At 45.5% G+C, this 16,289-nt stretch overlaps 1 protein-coding gene across 1 annotated transcript in view; it reads right to left on the bottom strand.

Moving 5' to 3' along the window:
- Positions 1-15,959, bottom strand: part of Jaml (junction adhesion molecule like) — a 28,936-nt gene extending 12,977 nt beyond the window's left edge. Inside the window, exons 1-6 of the mRNA XM_085828260.1 lie at positions 15,874-15,959; positions 12,419-12,516; positions 11,055-11,117; positions 7,720-7,883; positions 6,062-6,287; positions 1,090-1,202 (exon numbers count right to left, since the gene is read on the bottom strand). Coding sequence (XP_085684386.1) covers positions 1,090-1,202; positions 6,062-6,287; positions 7,720-7,883; positions 11,055-11,097 — 546 coding nt within the window. The 5' untranslated portion in view covers positions 11,098-11,117; positions 12,419-12,516; positions 15,874-15,959. The remainder of the gene's footprint in view (positions 1-1,089; positions 1,203-6,061; positions 6,288-7,719; positions 7,884-11,054; positions 11,118-12,418; positions 12,517-15,873) is intronic.
- Between the last annotated feature and the right edge of the window lie 330 nt (positions 15,960-16,289).

The raw sequence follows: 16,289 nt of genomic DNA, 5'->3' as shown, positions 1-16,289 counted from the left end.
ACTAGAGTCAGGTATGTGCCAATGTCTTTGTTATTGAGTTTACCTGGAATACATTTTAATTCATAAACTTTGCACTTTAACTTTTATCATCTATATGTCACTCATAAGACATGCTTGTTATATTTATTTACTGAGGGGCAGTTGCATGGTGTGAATGTAAAGAATCAGAGAACAACCTGTAGACTCTGTTCTTGCCTTCTACCATATGGAACCCAGGGACTGAACTCAGGTTATCAGTCTTGGCAACGAATAGCATTACCTATTGGGCCATCTCACCAGCCTTCATTGTACATTTCGAGCCCTAAATACATCACCATGTCATGGTTGAGATCTGTTAGTCCAGTGAACTAACTTGCTATTTATTGCTTTATAATTCCTGTGAATTATCCCTCGCTCTGGCTCCCGAGGAGCTACCAATCCCAAGCCCTGGAAAGTTCAAACAGGTGAAGAAAATCCTCTCCATCACACAAAGTGAGCAATGGAGCACCAGGCAAAGCTTACACAAATGCACATATTAGGCTCATTAGGATAAGAATGTGATTGTACTCTTACACCTAGCCTATTACTTTCCTGAATAGTTCACAAAAATAGCCCCTCTTCCCTTTGACAAGGATTGCACAGAGGGAAGGAGGTGAAAGTTATCTCAAATGCATTAGTCTCACCTCGTACAAAGCACTTACTATGTCCAACTACACATCGAGACTTGGAAATGTTAAAAGTTAAGCAACTATCTATCTCCTCTTCCCTCTCCTCCTTCCCTCTCCTTCCCATGTCTCCTCCTCCTCTCTTCATTTTTCCTTTCCCCTCTCCTTATTCCTCCTCCCCTCCTCTTCCTTATTCTCCTCCCTCACTTCTCCTCTTTCTCTTCAATCATATTTCCTACCAAGAAGTCAAAGTTGCCTAGCCAGACAGCTAAAGCAGGAAGCCAGATCTGACGAACTCCAAGGCACGGGCTTTTACAATGTCACACACACACACACACACACACACACACACACACACACGGACTGAAAGCTGACCTTCCTCTCCCCGCTCTGCTTCCAGCCAGGGACTTCGAGTACAATTACAATCATGCTTCCTTCTCCTTACCTCAGTATGCCTTTCTGAAGAAAACATCCAGTTTACTTTGGTCACCCGTTTCTCTTCTGTGCTCTGGATAAAACATCTCATCTGAGTTGTATCACCTACTCGGACTCTGAGCTCTGGGAATAGAATGGTAAACTGAGTCAGGCATAGAGTATAATCAAATAGGCTTTCTAGACAATAAAGTCTGGGGGCGGGCGAAATGACTCAGTGGGTAAGAATGCTTATTCTGAAAGCCAAAGAACCTGGGTTCCAATCCCTGGTCAGGCATGACTGCTCATGGCCTTGGAACCCAGCATTCAGGAGCCGAGACAGATGGACCTGAGAGCTCACTGGTCAGCCATTCTAGCCAAAATGGTGGTGCTTCCTTTAGTGAGAGATCCTATCTCAAAGCAAAGTGGTGGGAAACGATGGAAGACAGCAAATACAACCGTGCCTTGTGTATAGGCAGCACACAAACACAAATAAATAATAAATAAAGTGTAGCTAAGGATTCTCAACAACAAAATGTCCCTGTCACCAAACATGTGAATAAAACATCCAAGAATCTTTTTCTTCTCTCAAAGCAACATGGTGTCCCAGCATAAGAGACTGGCTCACACCTGCCACAGCCACCACGTCTGAGGTTCCTGATGCTTTTACACGCCAGTCAACTCTTTCTGCTTCCCTTTAGCTCCTTTATCTCTCCCCCTTTCCAGAATCCCTCTCATATTTGAAGTCCACAGGAAGCACAGAAAAAGCCCCCACTTTCTGCTCACAGACATGGAGACCCACCCCAGGTATAGCACAAACAGGAAACACCAAGTCCGAAAACTGATTCTCATCTTTAACTTGCTCATTCTTCTAGCTGGGGGGAAAAGATGAATCATGGACAACTTTCTTTAACCTCTTGTACTCGTTTTTACAAGTTATTTTGGGACTGGCTTGAGATTTAGTTCTGGCTTCAACACAGATCATGAGACTCCTTGCAAATTAGACCAAGGAAATAGCCAGCTTTCCCCTTTGACTTCTCTCTGTTTCCTCAGCCCGCTCCAGAGCCCTACCTCCCCATCTGACCCCAGCCACCCCTTCCACTGGGTTATGCAAGCAGCTGACCCTGCCATAGTCCCTCTGAACAAGCCATTCTAAGAGGTCCCTGAAAGGAAAGCAAGCAAAAACTATTGCTAACTTTTCCACACTGCCTTACACAAAGCAACTATGGAGTCACCTAAGCAAAGGCGGGATGGCATGCAAGGAGGCACGAGCTTGTGTCTTAAGTAGACAGAGTTCTTTCCAAAGAATGCTAAACCAAGGTCGTGAGTGAACAAGCGCAGTGCATAAGCAGACTTCTCATCCAGGCTGCCTCCCTGGGAGAACACGAACTTCCTGCCCAGCAAGAGAAGAGGCTACACAGTGGGAAGAAAGCAAAAGAAAATAATGTGAACTTAAACTCAGTGGAGGGAATTCTTCTACAGGAAGTGAAAAGCCACTCTAAAGGCTTGGGGAGAGAAGGAACTCCCTCTCCATTTAACGAGCACATTAGGACCTGAACCCTCATGCTTTAAATCAATAACGACAGCTAAACATTCTGAGTCTTTCTGACACCCTGAACATGTGCAGACACCGTACAGGCTGCATAGCAATTAGTCATGATAGCATGCATGTTCAGTCCCTATGATCGGAGCCCATCCAGTGCTCCATATCTGTTAAGGACATGCTCGGCCATAGAACATACCCCCACACACACACTGAAGAAATTACAATGTTTCTAGGTTCTTGCCATATTGCTCTCAGTTTTACAGGGAAGCAGAGAGAAGGGGACCCAAAGCCCCACGGACAGTGAAAAGAAAAGTCAGAACTCAAACCTGAATCCAAGCTTTCTGGCACTATGTACTCTATCACATCACATGAGTAGGAGGAGGCCTGGGGCTAAAGCAAAAGGACTGGAAGCTATTGTCGGGGTTGTTTGTTTGTTTGTTTGTGTTTGTTTGTTGGTTTGTTTTTTTTACCTAAAATATCTGCGAACTATGGAAAGGCATTGAAGTAAGAGGAAGATTGTAAACTGGAGAGGACACCTTGCAAAATAAAATCACAGATGACTATACACACGGGCTTTCCACATGAACGGAGTCACCTTTATAAACAAGTGGACCACCATTCACCAGGCAACGAGGCAAACCCACTAGGGCTTAGATCTATCTGTTCCTGTTTTGACTGAAGGGGGAAAAAATATGGGTTGCCAAATCAGCGATTAAGGAAACACCTGACCACCCCAATGTGCTCCTAGCCTGTTTCCTGGACTACTTCAGTTCTTGACAGCGGCCCCTATTAGTCCTTCTTTATATCCACTAAACTGGAAAGGGCAGCCATGTTGTGGGCTACACTTTGAGGAGGGTGTAGGTATGGCATCGGAGAACAAAGGTAGGGAAGGGATGCACAAGGAGAATCTTGGGGAAAAGCTAACATTGGCTTCCTCCCTTCTCCTGGAGGACCACAGCTCTGGAATTACAGGGAAAGAATGTAGGAAAAATGATAGGGGGGCACAAACTGGATTCCCACGAGGGGCGCTAGTTTGAGAATTTCCCCCACTACCCTAATGTGTACTGATTGCCTACACTCTACCAAGTTCTATGCCAAAGGCTTGTCAGAGACAGACGAGCAAGGAAGACAGGGCTGTGACTAGCAGCATGAGAGAGAAAGGCTAGGTGCTAGTGGGCTTGTTAGGGTTCTGTAGCTAAGGACGGAAGCCAGCAGGGGACAGTAGAGGCCCTCTACTCTCAGCCGAGGATCCCTGAGGCTATTCACTATTCCTCTATGCCATGCTTATTAAAGATTCATTTTTACTTGTTAAATTATGAGTATATGTAGTAGAGGTGGTATTTGCATGTGACTGCAGGTGTCCAAAGGTTGCCAGAGGAACTGGATGCCCTCGGAGCTAGAGTTATAGGCCACTGCAAGCAGGGAACCACACTCTGGCTCTCTGCAAGAACAGTCTGTGATCTCAACCACTGAGCCATCCACCCCTATCCCACACTCATTTGCTTTTAATTGGAATTTTTTTCATGAATTTTCCGCTCTATCGTTTCCTGTCAGGTCCACCTCACATATGTACACACCCCACTCTGTGTTCTCTTTCCCCCTCTCTAAAAAGAAAAAAAAAAGACAAAGACAAGGCAACAAAAATAATAAACACAACACAGAGGGGGGAACCCACAAAAGCACAAAAATGAAAGTCAAAATCAACAAGCAAAAGATGGATAAAACTAAAAAAATATCAAATAAAAAGTCTACAAAAATACCATTGGGGTGTGTGTGTGTGTGTGTGTGTGTGTGTGTGTGTATGTGTGTGTGTGTTGATCTAATAGGCACAGCATGGGGTCTGCCCTGAGCAGTGGCTGATACATCCAGTGAGATGCCATTGAAGAAATCTGACTTTTCCTTTGCCAGTGGCTATCAATTGAAACAGGCTCTTGGTTACGAGTGGGAGCCATGACCACTTTCCCCTCTCAGAGCCAGGACCCTTTCTGTCTTGAACCTGTACAGGTCCCATATATGCTGCCCCAGTCTCTGTGAGTTCATACATGTGTCAGTTCTGTTGTGTCTGGAAGGTACTGTTTGCATAGTGTCATGCATCCCCTCTGGCTCTTACTAATCAGTCTTCCACAGGGTTTCCTGAGCCTTGAGAGAGGGGGTGTCAGTTCTGTTGTGTCTGGAAGGTACTGTTTGCATAGTGTCATGCATCCCCTCTGGCTCTTACTAATCAGTCTTCCACAGGGTTTCCTGAGCCTTGAGAGAGGGGCTCGGACAATAACATCCTCTCAAGAACCCAGGGCTCCAAAGTCTCTCACTCTCTGAACATTCTCCAGCTGTGAATTTCTGTGTTGGTTCCCACTCTCCCACACTTCTAAAGAAAGCAGTGTATTATTTTCCTTTTGGTTTGTGAGAGGCTGGGGATGGTCTCCGACTCCTGAATGCTTCCATCTCTCAAGTGCTGAGATCACAAGCGTGTTCCACCACACTTGGCTAAGAATGAGATTGATAGCTGTGGGTTTCTAAAAGTCTGTATTTACATATTTTATTTGGAAATGTTTCTATGAATTCAGCAAACAAATTTTAGATGCCCTGGGTATGGTTAATTTGGATATCATTAGTCTATTAGAAAAGAGAGGAGTGGAAATTGTTCCCACAATGAAAGAGTTCAGAACACCTGTGGAGTGTGCTGCTTCATGCGCTGCTGTCTTCAGTTCAGTGAGCATGAACTAAGAGGTCTAAGAGAGTCACCATCTCAGGGCTGGAAAGTTGGCTCAGTGGTTAAGAGCACTTGTCGTCCTTTAGAAGGACTGGGGTTCGATTCCCAGCACCCACATGGAGGAGCACTACTTCCTCAGGCACCAAGCATGCATGGAGTGCACACATAAAGCACTCATGTGAATAAAATAATGTTAAAAAGAAGAACAAAGAGGAAGAGGAGGAAGAAAGGAAGGAAGGACAGAGAGAGAGAGACAGAGACAGAGAATCTCTAAGTAAGGAACCATCTTTACAATTCAAAATTACTTTGGTGCCTTCTGTTCCTGGGGAACTTCCTTTCCAGCAGCTGGTTGACCCTCACACCTTTAGAGACCAATCCAACAGCTACCAGTGGTTGCCTGTGAGACTTATTCTTGAGATTTCTCTGTTGTATAATGCCTCTTTGGGTTACAGTCTTGGCTGAGATTCTTGGTCAGAAAGAAGAAAAAAACTTTCCAATGCTCATCCTACAACAATTACAGTCACCTCAGTCCAAACTGTCATTTTCAGACTGTCTGGAAGGATAATACAAGCTTCCCAGGGTTTCTGTGAAGAAGGAGTATGCTCAAACTAATAGCTACGGCTATAGTACTGAAGACTCGCCCTAAGGGGAGTACTTAGCCTAAAGGCTGGTAGTCGGTCAGTCCCCATCGCTCTTCCACGAGCAATCAGTTCCCCCTCTGGCCCCTCTTTGAGGTAAGTGACCCTGTACCTTTAGGCTCCTCTGGTAGCACCCACAGTTCCACGGTCTTTTTTATCACCATGCTCTCATTTTTGAGGCGGATTTCACAGGTGTAGATTCCCTTATCGGCCTTCTGAACATCTTGGAGCAGGAGAGAACCATCATTATGGAAGATGTCCCCCACCAAATGTGACCGGTTCTGGAAGCGCCCCGTAGGCACGCTAAGGTTGGAATAGTAGAACAGCACATATTCACTCTGCAAGTAACAGACATTGGAGAAAAATCAAGAAGGGAACAAGACCTAGGAGTCTGGATTGAAAAGACCATTATGTGGACATATCAAAGTTATCACCATAAAACTGACCAAAAAGTACTTAGCCAATAATAATATTCATAATGAAAATGCAACAGGTACCTGTCTAGCTTGCACAAGGCCCCATGACTAATTTTCTATACAGACAAATGAAACGTGATATCCACATTTTCATTTCTTACAACATAAGGAAAGATACAACACATTCTCCAACCTGGGTATTAGAACTTTGTATAACCATTTCCTGCCTTATGACAGAGCAGGTAAAATGCCACTCAAATGGATGACCTAATTCCTCTGGTATTGTGGCTGGTGTTCCCAGCAGAATGGCTGCCACTCCCCTCAACCCTACCCTCTCCAGCCAGCAATATCACAAAAGAAGGAGTCATTAGTAGGGATGGTTGCAGGCTGGGAGGTAGAGACCTGGGGAATTCTTAATTCTGCATCTACCATAGATCTGTTTCTACCTCAGATCTGCTTCTTTTAATAGAAGTAATTCTGAAATAGAAATGTAATTCTGAGTGAAGGAGCATTGCAGGGATAGCAGAGGCTATGCTCTGAGCTACAATACCTGTCACTGACTAACAAACATCGGTATTTCATTGCCAGCAGCAAACTCCTTGGGCCATGTCTCACAGGCAGTCCTGATACCCATACATTTCCATAGATCTTGTGACAGTTTTCCAGTCAGACAGCTCATGAAAGTACATCCCCTGCCTGGCTACTAATCCCAACACTGCAAGCAGATGCAAAGAAGCAAAGTATTGTCCCCCAGAAGAGAAGAATGCTCAAAGAATCTATCCCACCACAGGGAAAGATACCTGTACTCTCCTGCACATACCTGGCTCAGAGCTCTTCTGTCTAGACTACAGGAATTGCCTCTCATGTCCACCTCTATGAATGCAACTGAGAGAGCTCCCATTGGCCCCCCAAACAAGTTAAGCACTGGTGCCATTATGGCCTCCCCCTCCTCTCCCTTGCCCCTCCCCTCTCCTCTTCCTCTTCCCCTTCCCCTCCCCTTCCCTCCTCCTCCTCCTCCTTCTCCTCCTCCTCTTCTTCCTCCCTCTTCTTCTTCTTCTTCTTCTTCTTCTTCTTCTTCTTCTTCTTCTTCTTCTTCTTCTTCTTCTTCTTCTTCTTCTTCTTCTTCTTCTTCTTCTTCTTCTTCTTCATAGCCGGGGGCAGGGTTAAAGCGCAAGTGAGGTTAGATAATCTACCTTGCGAATGGCTCATATACAAGCTAAAAGGAGGCTCAGTGATCGCTCCTTCCAAAGCAATACTACCTTGAAGACTCAAGAGACTGATTCTCCCACACCCATCCCATCCTGACACCATCAGCCTGAGGCTTGTCTAAGGGATCAGGCTGCCTCTTCCTTACCGCATTATCTTTATCTCTCGAGAAGAGCCAATCCACTCTGTCCACGTGTTTCTCTTCTGGCCGCTGGACAACACATCCCATCAAGACTGATTCACCCACATGGACTCTTAGCTGAGGGGAGGAAACAGTCGAGCCTGGCAGGCCCTGTGGATAACCTACAGGGGCTAAAGGCAAGAAGACCTGTTATCTAGACAAGCAGCTTCAACAACAAAACTCAGTGTCTATGTCTAGGTACTCTCCATTTCCCCTCCGTCCAGGACCCAGCATAGTGCAAGCACTTAGAGCCCCCTCGGTGAGACCAGCACAACAAAGGAGACCCATCTCTGTTCTGAAGGATTTTGCACCCTTCTAACTGCGAGGTGAGCTTGTTGGTCCCCTTGGCCTCGCTAATCCCTTTCCCTTTTCTAATATTCCTTCTCCCTTCCTTTCTTATGAAGGGAGATGCTGAAGTCCACGCCCTCTGGCTCACTTCTCTTAGCTCTGCATGTAGTGTTCTTTTTTTTTTTTTTAAGTTTTTTTTTAAGTTTTTTTTTGAAGTTCAACATATTTTTTTTTATTACATCTTTTCCTCAATTACATTTCCAATGCTATCCCAAAAGTCCCCCATACCCTCCCCCCTACTTCCCTACCCACCCATTCCCATTTTTTTGGCCCTGGCGTTCCCCTGTACTGGGGCATATAAAGTTTGCATGTCCAATGGGCCTCTCTTTCCAGTGATGGCCGACTAGGCCATCTTTTGATACATATGCAGCTAGAGTCAAGAGCTCCGGGGTGTTCTTAAGGTCCAATGAAACAGGAAGTGAGCTCTTACTCACTCAGGAACTCACCGGTTCCCTAGCTGGATAACCCGCTTACTAGAGGCTTTGTTTTCTTCCTCGGTTCCCTTTATTTAATCCCTTCACAGAAGCTTCTCTCTGCATTAGCTGGCTGTGTCTTTCTACAGTGGAGTGGGCCAAAGCAGAACATAATGCTCTCTTTGAGTCTTCACCTTTGTGCTCTCCCAGCCTTGATATCAACTCTGGCTTTTAAGGGGTATCCCCAAGGACCACTCCCTCTTCCCATCATCTCCATCATCTCCATTATCCCCATCATCTGCTTGTAGCTCATGGAATTTTAAGAGGTCACTAAGAGAGAAAGCCACAGCGAGGACATGTCTGTTTTCACAAGCTATCCTCTGGCCAAAAGAACAAAACCTGAGAGACAAATTTAAATGCTGCCCAGTTCGTATTAAAGAGTCAACTGAACACATATGGGAATGAACAGGAAAGGTGCCAGGCTTTTCATTCAAGCTCATTCTCCTGAGAGAAGAGAAGAGGAGCTTCCTGCCCAACAGCAGGGCTCACACAGTGGGGAGGATGGAAGAGAACACAGGGACTCTCAACCCTTCGGATGATATTTTTGAAAGAGCTCCAGCAACTACTTGGAATTTTCCAGTGAGAAACATTTTGAGTGTGTGTGTGTGTGTGTGTGTGTGTGTGTGTGTGTGTGTGTGTGTTCTATATCACCTGGAATTGAGCAAAGGCAGCGCTTTTGTTTATTTTGCTGAGTCAAGGTTCACTGTCTAGAGAGCCAGCGAGATGCTACCAAGCCTGGTGACCTCAGTTCGATCCCTCAGACCCACATGGTAAAACACCAGTTCCTGCAAGGTGTTCTCTGACCTCCATACTCTTGCCCCCACATAAATAAAATAATAAAGAGTTGGGTGAGGTGGTGCATGTCTGTGATCCAACACTGGAGGCAGAGAAAAGAAGATACTTAGTTCAAAACCAGCCTGGTCTAGGGAGTATCAGAACCCAAAGAAACCCTGAACAAATAGCTAACTGTGGTGCCTATTTAACATATGCACACACACACACACACACACACACACACACACACACACACACACAGAGTTGCTCTCTCAGCATGCATAGCAACTATCTGTTACAGAGTCCTGGCTCCTCTCAGCACTTCTCACACCTCCCTAACCTAAACCTCTGCACTATCTGAGCTTCACTTCCCTTCCCCCAGCTTCTGATTCCTATATAACCCAGCCATTTTGGCCACACACTTTCTTTGTCCTCTCTTCTGTCCCTCAGTCTCTTGGCTCCCCCCTCTCTCTCTTGGTCTCTGCTAGTGGTTCCTGACCCTGCCTCTTGCCCTTCTCTCTTCTCTTTCCTCTCATGGTCTGGTCTAATCTGCTGGACTCTTCCTGGCCTGGTTGTACGCTCCCTCGAATTTACAATAAACACCTCCCCAGCCACACCTAGGAGTGGTCCTGTCCTCATCATAAAGAAGATAGCAAAGCGCCAAGAAGACTTCTTCCCATAGCTCTATTTCTGTGGAATAAGAAAGAAGAAATGGACCAAAAAGAAAAAGAGAAAAGAAAGAGGCCGAAGTGAGCAGCAGAAACTGCCCTGGCCACCTGGGCAAGGTCTGGGCTGGAAACTCTCGCCTGGTCTACTGAGCCAAAGCAGGCTTCCCAGGAGGAAGTAAAACTTGGGGGAAGCTTGACGAATCCGGAAGGCTTGAGCAAGCTTGCTGGAGTGAGATGCTGGGGGAGCCAGCAACAATGGGTGAAAACAGACTTCCAGGCAAGAACACAACTGCAGATTGGGAAAGAGTTCCGTGTTTAGAAACCACACAAATAAGCCGGGCGTGGTGGCGCACGCCTTTAATCCCAGCACTCGGGAGGCAGAGGCAGGCGGATTTCTGAGTTCAAGGCCAGCCTGGTCTACAAAGTGAGTGCCGGGACAGCCAGGGCTACACAGAGAAACCCTGTCTTGAAAAACCAAAAAAAAAAAAAAAAAGAAAAGAAACCACACAAATAAAAGGCCCCTCCATTTCTCTTTAGTAATTTCCCTTCCACATCTGACGCTAGCTGTAACTGACAGGCCCAGTGTCAACTGTGGGGATGCCAGAGTGGAACTCTAGAACACCCAGAAAGGACCCAAAGACAGTCTGAGCCCAGCAAAAGCAGACAAAGGCAAGAAGACTCAACCACCTGCTTCAAAAACAGTGGTTTTACCAGAACCAAGACATTCCAGCTCAGGGTTTCCGTATCTCACAAACCAACGGGTATGAAGCATACATAAGATTGACTTTTTAAGATGTCTGAGACTAGGGCCAGCAAGTTGGCTCAGTGAGTAAGTTGGCACTTGCCGCCAAGCCTGAAGACCTGAGTTCAGTTCCAGGAAACCACACGGGAGATGGAAAGGAGCAGCACCTGCACTGCATCCCTGCCATCTACATGTTCTTCCCCACAACACTAAATAAATATAAATAAATGAGAAAAGATGCAGATATGAGACAAAGGAGAATTCAAATATTTCCCTTAGTCTCTGGCTTCCACTTACCCAGGATCACTGGAATCACAATCAGTTTCAGGAGGCAAAGCATTATCCTTTCAAGTTTTCAATCTTAAGATTAAAAAAAAAATCAGAAAATTATATCCAGAGAGCACTGTTAACTGAACAAACTAACAGTGAGTGCCAATGTGAGCCAGGTTCTGTCTGGGTCACCGGCACGGCACTGACCATGGGAGATGAAGGCCTGGCGCAGCTATGGGTTATATAGGAGGAAGGGTGGGAAAGAGAAAAGCAAGGCTACGCATAAACAAGACAACATCAGACTCTGAGAAGGGCTACAGCAAAACAAAAACCACGTGATGTTTGCAGAGACACGTGAGGTCTGCTTCAGGTTGGCCAGAGGGGATAGTCAGATGAAAGTTGCTTTTCCAAACAGAAAAAGGCAAATGAGTCAACCCGAGATGTTCCTGGATGCTTCACACAGATCAAACACTGCGGGATCTAGGATCTGTAGCCTCTTTTTACCTGTCCCTCCAGCGGAATTGGAATTGCACCTTGAAACATGCAAAGACTGTTCAGTCCGTGTGGGAGAAGAAATAGCCAAAGGATGGAAGTTGGTTGATTGATTGGCGGTTTGTATTTACTGTGGAGCTAGAATTTAAACCTAGGGCATTACACATGCTAAGCAGTAATCCACTAACAGAGTTGTAGCCTCAGTTCACAAAGGGGAAATTTTAAGCCTTAAAGGTATCACTTATCAAATTTAAAATACAAAGATACCACATGAAAGACTTTTTTCAACCTTTTTAGAACAGTGTGGGTAGAACTAAGAATTGCGCTGTACACATAACAACCATTTCTACTGTCTTTGCTATGTCTGTGCTATTAATTTTGTGACATCTACCAGTTCTTGGAAAATGAGTCACCGTTTTATACAAAGTTTCCCCAAATGTTCTTAGCCAAACTGAAGAACCCTAAGAAATTACAACTCAATCCATCTTGGGGGTCAGACCTACTGCCATAACCATCTCAGTTGACCCCAAACTCTAACTGCTTGGCCATTAGTATTCCTCTCAGAACTGCTAACAGGGGCCCTTATTGTACCAACAGCAGGGGTGCCAGCTGGCTCTGCTAGAACATCTAGCACTGGCCATTTCCTGGGGTTGGTGCCATCGATGGCTCCGCAGTTAAGTGCATGTATGGTCTTGCAGAGACTGAGTTTGCCTCTCAACCTCATGTCTGCTGGCTCATGACAGCCTGTAATGCTAGTCCAGAGACATCTGACAACTCTGACCTCCAGTGGCACCTGTACTCATGTGCACACGCCCCACACAAGCATACCCACAGATATATGATTCTAAAAGTAAAATGAAAAATACACATTTTAACCGATCGTCAAAAAGATGCCTTACCTGTATTCCAATCAACAAAATCCACTTCGAAAATGAAAACAGCCCAAGGAGATTCCTTCCCAGGCAGTCCTTGACTCACTCTCCCTTAGCTTCCTCACCTAGAGCACAGGATAGCAACGTAAGGATCAGATATGGTCATACAGATAACAGGGCTTTGAAAAACAGAGGAAGAATCACTAGACAAGATCCCATTTTCTAGAACCCAAGAGCCAGACGGAGAGCAGCCTGTGACTTTAGAGCTGTCAGGCTCTGAGCATCTACCTTTATAGGGACAGTAAACTATCAGAATAAACTAGAAGTTTTGAATAATTACATTGCTCCAGTTACACCAGGAGTCAAATACAAGTCCCTCTACCGAAAATACAGATCTGCTTTGTGCCGACCACCTTCCCTGACACATGCACAGTTGGTGGCCATCGTGGGCTTCCCTTGTGGCATCTTAACTCCAGTGCATCATATTCAGACATCCAAGATGCCTGTCACCTTCCCAAGGATCTACTGAATGCTCTTCTCTGCTCAGCAAACAGCGCCTGGCTCTCAAAGGATTTCCTCAAGAGAGCATGTATGCTCAGAAGAACCATGGCTAATTTGCATGTCTGACACCAACGCCAGTTAAAGTCTGTACACTCTCAAGGACAGATCCGTGTGTGTCTTGCTTGTATTTGTGCTCCACCACTGTGCTAAGGGATCGACAAATTGCTGAGAGCACACCAGATAAATGTTTGGCACTAACAATGTGACCATCACCTTGAAATCAGCTTCAAGGCATCCTGTAACCCCTTGACACCATTCTACAAGGAAACCAGAAACTTGAAAAGGGACTCGCTCGGCCACACCCAACCTTCTTCAAACCAATTCTAAGAAATGTATAGTGTGCTGAATGAGAAATACACACTTTCAGCCCTAAATACTCAAATGCACTGATAGAGTTCTGTGTGAACTGGAGAGAGAAGCCATGATTTTTTAGCAGAAAGAGCATTGAATTTGAAGGTGTTTGTTTGTTTGTTTGTTTGTTTGTTTGTTTTAATGTTATTTCCCAGGCTCAACCTCCTGGAACTCAACTTTAACAGTATAGACTCAGATATTTTTTTTCCTTTCTAGTTGACAGGCAACTACACTAGCAAGAGTCGAAATGAAATAAACAGAGAAAGCTGTACTATCAGGGACTGTCTGAGCAGTTTACACACGAATTCACTCAGTCTTTACCACAACCACGAGACTTTTTGCAGACAGGGAAACTGAGGTCCAGGAGAGTGGTGCCGTTTGCCTAAGAACTCATAGCAGATTGGCACGGTCTGAATTCACGCCCAGGAGATCTGAATGTGTGGATCTTTCAAGCCCAGCCTAGATCATCACATCACACAAAGTGGTGATTTCTCCATATCCATCAGAGTCGCTGATGTTTTAGTGTGCAGACTCCCTAGGCTTTATTTGGAGGAGCAAGGTTAATATGCTCTCCCTGACTGAGTGTTCTTCCAAACGTCTGTGCATACCTTCACGCCCTGAATTCCTGTTGGTTCCTCTTTCAGGTGTCAAGTTGAATGTCATTTCAGGGAAACCTCTTCTCAGCCCTCCATCCTAGGACAGGCCACCTAGCCACACGCCTTCACGGTGCTACTTACCTTTCTTTCTGGTATCTGCCACAGCTTGTAATCATCTATTTGCTGGGGTGCCCATCTGATTAAATATTTGCTCTTCCCCTCACTCTCCAAGATGATAAGCTCCAAGAGGCTAAAAATGTGTTTATGTATCACTACAGCTCAGGTGCTGGCATAGTGTCAGAGTCGGGGGGCCAGGAAATCCTCAGTTTACAGATTCTCAAACAAGCTCATAATGACACCTTGAGAATTTACCAAGAAACCTCTAGTTAAGTTTCAATTTCCTGAGTTGGTGGCAAATATTCAGAATTTGTATATATATGTGTGTGTGTGTGTGTGTGTGTGTGTGTGTGTGCGTGCGTGTGTGTGTGTGTGTGTGAGTGTGTGTGTATACACACACATTTAGTAAGGGGGAATATGTCATCAGGAAATTCCATTCTGTGACCATCCCAGAGTACACCTACACAAACTAAGATGGTTAAAATGCTGCTAGGTTATATAATCGTATAGGACTCCTGTCTGTGCATTGTCGACTAAAATGTTACTTAGCACATGACTACATACATACACACACACATACACACACACACACACACACACACACATGTATATTTTAAAATATATATGATTCCCCAAAATTCTGAATTCTAAACACACACAAATGAAATCTTGGCTTTTAAAATTCCAGCAGACATACTCAGAGTCGCCTTGCCTGTTAAGCTATCCTCCCTACCCTGCTCCCTTTCTGGGTACTGACTTAGCTCAGCAGACAACCTTCAGGTGATACCACATAGTCAGTCATTTCCCTTGCTGGCTGGGCATCAGACCCAAGCTCAAGGCTCCTCCACAGTGATTCCTGGCAAATATCTCCTATCAGTCCTAGGGTGTGTGCAACCAGGAACTCTTTCCTTCAATTAACAATGAATAGAAACTTTCCCCCTGGGTATAATTATGGCAGGGGAGGGAAGCTTCCAAAAAGAGACTTGTGACAATGAGAATGCCACACAGAATGTGAAAATGGCCCTCAGATATGACAATATTGCAAGACAATGGGAGAGTGGGGTGTGTCTCCTAGTCATTTGCCCCAGTAATAACAAAGACTATAAAATCAGACAACTGTGTGACATTAAGCATGCCTCTCTCCACTGCGATGCTAAGTCCCCTGCTCATTCCTGTGCACTTTGGGGCTCTTAGAAATTTGTAAGTTCACAGGTCCTCATGAGCACTCTGCGTGATACAAACCTCTTGAAATATGCCCTTGACTTTCCCTCTGAGACCAAGTAATACAGATTGGGTAGAGGGGTGCTTCGTGGCTTCTGAAACACAACCTAGGTTACATGTACTCAGATGGGACCTTGGGAACATCCCTCCCTGTTCCCTCCAGCCCAGCATGCATCTGGTCACCATCCAGCCTGCATCTGCCTTTCTGGAGGCTATGTCAGGGTGTGATGAGTAAAGACAATAAATAGTCCAACTCTCTTGGGAAACTGCCTCAGTGACGTATCCAGAACAGGGAAAAAACAGTGAGGTAGGAGTCCTGCCATGAGCTCAAAAGCAGTCACGATTCTGTCTCAAGGCAACAGGAAAGCTAGACCTTCTAAACAACCCCGTCTGTGCTTACCACAAGCAAGGCTTACTTCTTTCTCTGAGAACCTTCACACAAAGCACACTACAGACACTAAAGCTGCGCCTACTGGTCTACCTCATGGCAGCCCGCCTGCAGAGACCGGGAATTCCATGCCTGGCCTCCTCATCCTACAGCAATGCCCATCTAACCACCCTTCCTTTGAATGACAACTGGACATCTCCTCAGAACAGCTCAAAGAATGGCTCACAGCACACAAAGTCACTGCTTACCCAAGATGACAGTGCCCAGGAAGAACAGTCCACCGCGATCTCCTGCCACAGCATCGCCCACACCAACTGAGAGACTTCTGCCAGCACAGGAGATCAGGCTCAAAGCAACGCAGATGTGCATGCCTTCTGTGGTGGCTGCGGAAACAGAAACAGGAACCTCCCAATCAAGGTTCTCCATTCAATCATCTAGGTCACTGCTCAATTTGCATTTATATTTCCATTACTTTTAAATTATGGGGTTTTTTTTCAATTTTACAAAGGGTATTCAATGTATTGTGATGATCATATTCTCCTTCATCACCCTCTCTTATTGCCAGCTCATCCCTGCTGATCCTCTTCACAGCTAGTCCTATGCTTGCTTTTGTGTGTGTGTGTGTGTGTGTGTGTGTGTGTGTGTGTGTGTGTGTGTGTGTGGT

This window comes from Mus caroli, unplaced genomic scaffold (assembly GCF_978045245.1).
Source record: "Mus caroli unplaced genomic scaffold, Mus_caroli_1 scaffold_11, whole genome shotgun sequence".
Taxonomy (NCBI): Eukaryota; Metazoa; Chordata; class Mammalia; order Rodentia; family Muridae; genus Mus; species Mus caroli.
This window is presented reverse-complemented; position numbering and strand designations above follow the sequence as displayed.